Source organism: Pollicipes pollicipes, unplaced genomic scaffold, assembly GCF_011947565.3.
Source record: "Pollicipes pollicipes isolate AB1234 unplaced genomic scaffold, Ppol_2.1 Scaffold_4881;HRSCAF=5763_pilon_pilon_pilon, whole genome shotgun sequence".
Classification (NCBI taxonomy): domain Eukaryota; kingdom Metazoa; phylum Arthropoda; class Thecostraca; order Pollicipedomorpha; family Pollicipedidae; genus Pollicipes; species Pollicipes pollicipes.
In genome coordinates, this window is record NW_023596576.1 from 51,360,285 (window position 1) to 51,368,084 (window position 7,800).

At 49.6% G+C, this 7,800-nt stretch overlaps 1 protein-coding gene across 2 annotated transcripts; it reads left to right on the forward strand.

Annotated features, from left to right (window-relative positions):
• Positions 1 to 209: 209 nt before the first annotated feature.
• Positions 210 to 5,461, forward strand: LOC119101203 (protein obstructor-E). 2 transcript variants are annotated; one of them, XM_037224498.1, is made up of 4 exons: positions 237 to 321; positions 3,101 to 3,176; positions 4,248 to 4,875; positions 5,207 to 5,461. In XM_037224498.1, the coding sequence occupies exons 3-4, from the start codon at positions 4,304 to 4,306 to the stop codon at positions 5,235 to 5,237; spliced, it is 603 nt and encodes a 200-aa protein (XP_037080393.1). In that variant the 5' UTR covers positions 237 to 321; positions 3,101 to 3,176; positions 4,248 to 4,303; the 3' UTR covers positions 5,238 to 5,461. The 2 variants fall into 2 exon arrangements, with proteins under 2 accessions (XP_037080392.1, XP_037080393.1); XM_037224497.1 differs by lacking the exon at positions 3,101 to 3,176 and having other exon boundaries at positions 210 to 321.
• The last annotated feature ends 2,339 nt before the right edge of the window (positions 5,462 to 7,800 follow it).

A 7,800-nucleotide genomic window follows, 5' to 3' on the forward strand; every position in this document is an offset into this window, starting at 1 on the left:
CCGTCAGCACGTCTCCCGACCGTCAGCACGTCTCCCGGCCGTCAGCACGGCTCCTCGACCGTCAGCACGTCTCCCGGCCGTCAGCGCGGTTCAGCGGCCGTCAGCGCGAGCCGCGCCACGCGGGGGCCGCTCCGGCCGCCGGCCGGTCACCTCTTGCATAACGGTCCGTGCACCCGCGAAGGACGAGTGACGGCGCTGGCCGGCTCGGCGCCAGCCCGCGAGCGGCAGATGAGGGCCGAGGGTATATAAGCATCTGGCAGCGGCCGGCCGCGACTCTGGCCACCATGAAGCAGCCGGTGGTGTGGGCGGCGCTGCTGGGCGGTGAGTGACCAAGTGGCGGCCGACGGCCGCGGCAAGCGGGCCTCGGCCAGGCGCCGGCCAGATAGGCGGTAATCGGCGCTGCCAATGGCGGCGGAACTGTATGACACTGCTTTTGGGATCACTGACAGTGTTTCTGCATCATGAGAAGACTGGGCTGTACATGTGAGGGGATGCGCCTTTCCCTGAGACGCCTCGCCATCAGTTCCAACCGGCATATTTCGCGCCGTCCATTTTAATCACGGAAAATGATTCGTAATCAACATTTTAGGGAATGAGAATATTAAAACCAAAAGACTTGCTCGAAAATCATATACTTGATATGCATAATAAGTACACGTACTATAAATGGTTAGAATTGGCCGGCATGTTTCAGCCCGAATTCATACAGGTAGCACATTCATTGTTTTCTGAGCTTCGTTATATATATATATATATATATATATATATATATATAATATATATATATATATATATATATATAATAATATATATATATACAATATATATATATATATATATAATATATATATATATATATATATATATATTTCTCTCTAAGTATTATATTTCGGGACACAGCCATCACCTAGAGGCTCGCTTTGCACACACCGCTCCGGACAACCGGCGTTTAACGGACACCCGATCCTCGCAAAGCCTGTCGATTGGCCTACTGTCACTACCATTGGATCTCTAGACCATTTATATCTCTACACTCCCAATATTCTCGAGGTATACGGACTCAGAGCCGAACAGCTGTTTATTCGGATGGTGTCTGAGGCTACTTGACCGCTATACCCCTCACCCCTTGACCTCTTGACGCCTGACCCGCTGGTCATCTGAGGCCTTTGATTCCTCTGCCCCGTGCCACTATCTCGCTACTTTGGCTGTCGGTTTCCTTTGCACATTTGTGGACTCCGCACGGCTTCGCAGTGCGATGGATCAGTCGCGTGGTTGCATTCGTAGTTCACAGTTACATTGCTTTGAACACACGATGTCCATATCGTGTGAGACATGACTTACTTGCGGCCCCTTCCACGTGTAAAAGTTGTTTCGCCCCTTCGAGTCGTCAAAGGACTCGAGGCTGTGTTTTGTTTCTGGCATAAAGGGCTCATGGGGCCCTGGTGTCTTCTGACTATAATTCTCCTGCATGGCTTCGTCCATCCCCAGGGGCCTTTGAGGTCCTATGGCCTTCATGCGGCCCAAATGGTCAAGGGCTCCAAGACGGGAAACGACCAGGGCTGCTCTCTTCGCCCACCGTTTCGTCCTAAGCCATGGCGGGTACCGCCTCATACCGGGAACATGCTGCGGCTGTCCGGTGCGAGTGGATCTCACGGCTAACCCAGCGCGAGCTCTGGCGCAGTGAATGCAAATGCCGAGGACAGACTCGCGCGCCGGGGAAGATTTGGTGGCGTTGACAACCCATCTCCAAACGCACCCGTGCTAACATCCCCATAGCTACGAAGTGCGTAATCATGGCCGGTAGACGTGTAATCTAACGAAACCCAACCATACCACCATGTGCGTATAAGGGCTCCAATAAGTTCGGTGGATTCCGAGATGGGCAGGGACTCGGAGAGCGAGCCAATGAGACTCGTTATATTCAACGTTCGGGGAGGATCAAAATAGGGGGAAACCTCTCTGAAGTGCAGCAGAGCGCTCTTAAAATATATTTTGATGGTAATGGCAACGCCGTGATACGAATGATAGGCCTTTGAGGACCTGCGTAAGACAAGACCATTGGTTTCTGGGTCTGTCCAGAAAACCGCTTACCGAAATGGACCAAAAAATTGCATGACAACATAAGTCCCATTGGCCTAAACAAGTCAATACAAATCCAGTGAGAATGAAAGCTTTCCGAGTAGACGGCCATTTCCACTCACCATGGGTCGAGCCCACCAATCGGCCAAGCCCGGGACGTGATGGCATCTTTATTTCCTGTCACCAACCCTACCCCTGCCGACAACGACCGTATTTTCCACACCAACTTTTAAACCGATTCTCCGCCCTGATTGCGCCCAGTTCCTTATGGCAGAGCGGGAGGTACGGTCGTGTTTATCAACGACTGGGGATGATTACGTCCAACCTACGTCCCAGAGCAGCGCTGGGGCTGCTTTAGAGAGGCCTCGCCTGTAAGCCGCTTTGATTTCTCGGTATAGGAGAAAGGTCTTCAAGGCCACAGAGATACGTGGTCCGGGGCAGGCGTGTCGTCACGGCGCCTGGCAGTGAAGAGAAACATGTTTCCCTGTGTTTTGTAACAGGCAGTTTGGCGGCGCCCGGGGTGCTGCTTTGTCGCCGACCGAATTTCTGCGGACAAAATTGTCGCCAGCAGCGCGACGCGATGCCATACGACATGAAGTGGCAATGACGTTCATGCCCAATAGCGTCATCAGGAATCGGCGCGTCATCGAGGGCCTCTCATCGCCGCTCTTTTCAATATCATGCATTCAACCGAAACGTTCATTTAAATAATGTCACTCAACTAAGGCTAGCAGAACTGCTGCTGCGAAGAATGCAGGCACAACGGTCGAAGACAATGAGATGGCCCAATCACGAAAGCAATCTTCTTTCACCACAGGATTTGTCGGGGTCTCACGTTTAAATTTAGGTCCGAATTTGCTATCTTCGACCGCGGTTTGGTCTTACCTGAACAGGAACGAGGTATAATCTCCGATTTAAAGATCTATTTGACTAGTAGCCATGCTCAGTCAGGGGCCAAGCAACAGTGACGTCACTTGGCACTTAAGAACCATTTTCACCCCCTGTCATTCGCTTCCCTTAGGGGTTCCAACAGCCACCAGCACCGAGCCCACGGTTTTCTTCAAAGGAAGGAAGGCCCGGTGCTTGAAACTGCTGTGGTAAGTCAACAGCCGCTTTTGTAGCTTTCCTGTACGGCGAGCCATTTTTCCGTACGGTCAGTCAACAGCCTTTTCTGCTGCTTTTCTGTACGGTGAGTCAACAGCCTCTTCTGTTGCTTTTCTTCATTTTGAAAAGGCGGTCTGGACCATCACAGGTCAATTTCTACCCTGACTGGATCATCTCATCGACTTTCCTGAACTGTCAAGTGTCGGTCAATGGAGTCAACAAAGCTCAGAAAGTAAGCCCAGACAGATATTCGGAAACTGCTATGCCAATACTGCATGCAGAGCCGAAGTGCACTTGAAAGTCACCGCCAACCCCACATACCTGACTCTCACCGCAACGAGCGAAAAACACCCTTGCGGGCAAATGGATTGCCATAGAGCATTTTAAGCCTTTTTTACTAACTCGCTTGGATCACTGAGAGTTACCAGGTAAAACAGCGAATTGGCCGGCCGACCGGGCCATAGGAAATACACTGATTTGTTGCCGACCATTCACCGAATCAAGCGACCAACTAAAAATTATGGGATATTTTTGTCGCCGGGTTGGGATGAATCCTAAGAAAGATACCATGGTGGCGTAATGCACGGTATAGGGACTTCATGGAAGGGCTTACTGGTGTCGTGAGATGAAAGATTTTACCACGGAAGCCCCATAATGGGTTGCGCACTGCGCGCCATCATACTTTGTTGTCACCGTCACCAAAACTTTCGGTCGAACGGCACCAACGGCATAAAACGTTGCGTGAAAGTAGACATTTTTGTGCCCGACCTTATCCACCAAGTCGGCATGTTTGACCACCCCTCGCAAGGCACTTTCAAACCCAATTAGTGCTGACCCTGACCTTCCATGTAACTGATCCTCGCACCAGGCTTACTGGAAGACGTCACCGTAGAAGCACAGCACTTCGGCATTTGCAAATGGGGAACACATTCTGCACGCGATTGTCGTGAAAGCATGAAGTGAACCGAGGTCCAGCTAAGCTTAGACCAGCTTAGAATGCAGTCTACCACGCGTCTGACCTGACAGACATCCGTGACCCCTAGATGATCTTGACCTGGTTTCAGTGGCGCTGGCCGCCGAGACGTTCATCTGCCCGGAAGATGAAACCACGGGTCTGTTCATGGACGACTTTGACTGCGACGTTTACTGGAGCTGCTTCCGGGGCGAGGCTACCTTCAAGGAGTGCCCCGACGGCTTCGGCTTCGACCCAGCTCGGGTGCGGTTCGACGAGCCCTGCGACTATCTCTTCAAGGTCAACTGCACCGGCCGCGAGGGCCTCGGGGAGCCGCAGGGCACGGGCGTCTGCGAACGGAAGAATGGCATCTTCCCGCACGAGGACGCAGACACGTGCGACCAGTACTACACGTGCGAAAACAACGAGCCGACGAAGAGCACCTGCCCGCCGGGCCTGCACTTCCGGCTGGACGAACTGGTCTGTGACTGGCCGGCGGCGGCGAACCGCGGCGCGTGCGGCGCCAAGAAAAGCATCGGCAACTTCACCTGCGACCCGGAAATTGAGTACTTCACGCCAGCCAAGCAGAAGATCCAGCACCCGACCTTCGCGCATAACGACTGCCGTAAGTTCTACGTGTGCAAGAACGGCATCGATCCGGCCATCTCCAGCTGCGACTACGGCTTGGTGTACAGCATCGACGATGCCACATGCGACATTCCCGCCAACGTGCCGGACTGGTAAGTCAGCCGAGAAATCCCGCCGCTAGCTGGCGTTGGATGAAGCCCCCGATCGTGAAAACATGTTATTCCATTCCGACTATTTTCCCAAAAGTCAGTTTTGCACCAGAGGTTTCAAGTAAAATGTCCATAGTTTATGCCTTTCATAATCGAACATGTTGACGTCCTCGTGCAGCAAGCAAACCACTGCTCTCCACGCCCAGTACCGACGCGAACGCTTCCCGTGGCCACCACGGTGTTGTGGAAGATATCTGTCATTTGAAAACGTTTGCATGCTTTCCAAATCTCATTATCCAAACAAATAGCATGTTAACGACTTGTCTTACTTCAGCGCAACCTATTACGACGAAGAAGAGGCCTAAGAAGTGGTACGGTAAGCAGCCCCGAAGATGGAGCCTGCCTCCCACGAGCCTGCGCACGACACATCATCCAGGACTAGTCAGTTCTGCTGCACGTCTGAAGCTGACAATGAAGGACGGGACTCCACATACCGGTCCGGATGCCATGGCTCCGTACTAAGTCACCTGTGATGCCTCCCTTGCATTTTTATGTTGTTATGACGAATAAAGCGAGAGGTTGTAAACTATTATTACTTTTCAATGATTGCAGACGACGTAGAAGAAGGCTGTGAGTATGTGTGTGTGTTTTTTTATAAAAGATCAGTTTTGGATCAGCATGAGGCTGGGTTATGTGCTAGCATTGCAATTACAGGCTGGTTTGGAAGAATTTTCTTCGGTAAGTGGTTGCCCTGATTGGAAAATAACGTGAACAATCAATTTCCGGCAGCTCGACGAAATACTGCGATAGGCAAACAGTGTTGCTATCAGTGCTTTGGACGTATGGCAGTCCAGGGGCGAACAAGTTCCTGATTTACCAGATATCATCAGTTACAAAAACTGGCACTTTGGAAACCAATTGACGACAAAATTACAAAAATGCAAACAAATGTCAACAGGCAAGACCATAGAACAACTTACTTTCCCAGCTACACGACGTTCAAGACTTTAAGATTGGTCTCTATCGTTAACATTTTAAGCGTAAACATGTGTAGAATACATTGACGTTGACGTTTCGCTGTATGGGCAGGTTGAGCCAAAAGATGCTGCCGAGCATAGTGGCTTGAATCAGGTTATTTTTTGCAGGTACCGGAAATATACCACAAACTGCACTTTCCCAGTGCTGGCGTCACAGATTAGTGGCGAGACAGTGTTTTCCAATGCCGCTCAGATCAGTGCTTTTCACAGATTTTTTCAGCCAAAATTCACTTTACATACATAACAGTGTAAAATATCAAATAGCTATATTACTTATTACTTACTTAAATAGCTTTATTACTAGCCGTAAGGACCGTGGCTGCCCACAGAATATTGCGACGAACGTGATCAGTTTGCTACGCAGCGTTTTAAAGCGTCGTGCCATTTGAGACAGATGGGTTCGGACGCCAGCCACGCGGTGATGCATTGGGTTCAGCGCAAGGCTGTAGGATGCTGTTAGTTGTGTTCATGTCGTGAGAAGCTGGCTATCCAGAAGAACGTAGCTAATCGTGAGCTTTTGAATCTAATAGTGTCGAAAAGCTCTGCCGACATAGGAGGATTGTTGTTTGTGAATACCTGAGCTGTTGCTTCGGAGGAAAACGGAGGACCTTGGAGCCAAGGCTCCTGGAGTAAAAGGCTACGCAGATGTGGCGTTTCCACCGGGCCAAAGTTTGGTAGCCCATAGTATGGTTTTTGGTTGATGCTACAAAAAGGTAGGCAAGCTCTAGAAAAATGAATAGAAGCGGAAATTTTGCCAATAAACTGGGTTGACATCCTGTTTCTTATCTTTATTTCAGTTTCGCGTGAAAATATATTGTAAATTTTGCGTTTCAAGCCCCCTAAAGACAAATCAAAACCAGGATGTGCTTCCAGTAGCGTATCCTTCTAAACCATTTTTTTCTAGCTCCAGCACCCGCGTCATATTCGTCGTAGTCAACGCTTCTGAGTATTGATATGCTACCTGAGTTTTAGCCCTTGCGCATTGCTTATTTATCTTCGTACTACAGTAACTTTGGAGCAAAGTGTGAAAATAAAATAATTTTAACAGGGAAAGTGAGAAGAATTTCGCTGCTGTTGTGCCATAATCTCCTTAGATATAATATAATCTTATAAAATCTTCACGAGCTTTACCACTCACCAATCCCCTCGGGGCAGGCCAGCACTACATCCACCCTGGCAACGCCCATCTTAAGGCTACAGGGTGTACATTCTAAAATTAACTTCTACAACTTCTCAATGCGCATCCAATGTTGTTGCTGGACCGTCTGGCCCGCCTTTTCTCATGCGCAGCCCCTTGTGATCTTGAAAGCTGGAGAAATGTAACATCTGGTTGACAATTGAGAGGCGGTTTTTTAAAGTTAATTCAAAGAGGCCGAAGTGCAGTCTCTTTACTCAGGTGGTGGAAAATTTCCGCCGCCTTTGTCCCCCATCCCTGTCAGGAGAGTCCTTGGTGCATCTCCGCCAACCCCTCACATAAATATAAATTGTGAGGGAACTTCTGTACAGTTGTCTCATGTATGCAGGCACGTGTTGCGTATTGCATCCCATATGCAGATTTTTAGGGCACTTATGTATTTTGCACTCTTTGACATGCATTGTTTCCAAGCTTTCGGCTCGAGTTTCTCGGAACAAATCACTGGCGAGTTGGATACTCCATCTCTCCGTCGCGGGCAGGCTGGGAGCGCATTTCAACAATAATTTTTCAGCTCTGGCGCAAACCAACGCCATTTTCCAGCTAAAAATGCCTGAACGAACGTGCTGGATCAAAAACAAATCTGGTTTATGGAAATATTTGGTTTAACTAGCCCCCAAAGAACAGTGTTTTCATGACGCCGTAGCATCGGTGTGATATGATTTAGTCCTACGATGACGTCACATCATCGGTGTGATA

Bases quoted from the DNA above. Each gene is read 5' to 3' on its own strand.
- LOC119101203 (XM_037224497.1), top strand. From the start codon at position 285: ATGAAGCAGCCGGTGGTGTGGGCGGCGCTGCTGGGCG. The intron at 322-4,247 runs GTGAGTGACCAA...ACCTGGTTTCAG, and splicing joins GTGGGCGGCGCTGCTGGGCG to TGGCGCTGGCCGCCGAGACG. The intron at 4,876-5,206 runs GTAAGTCAGCCG...GTCTTACTTCAG, and splicing joins CCCGCCAACGTGCCGGACTG to CGCAACCTATTACGACGAAG.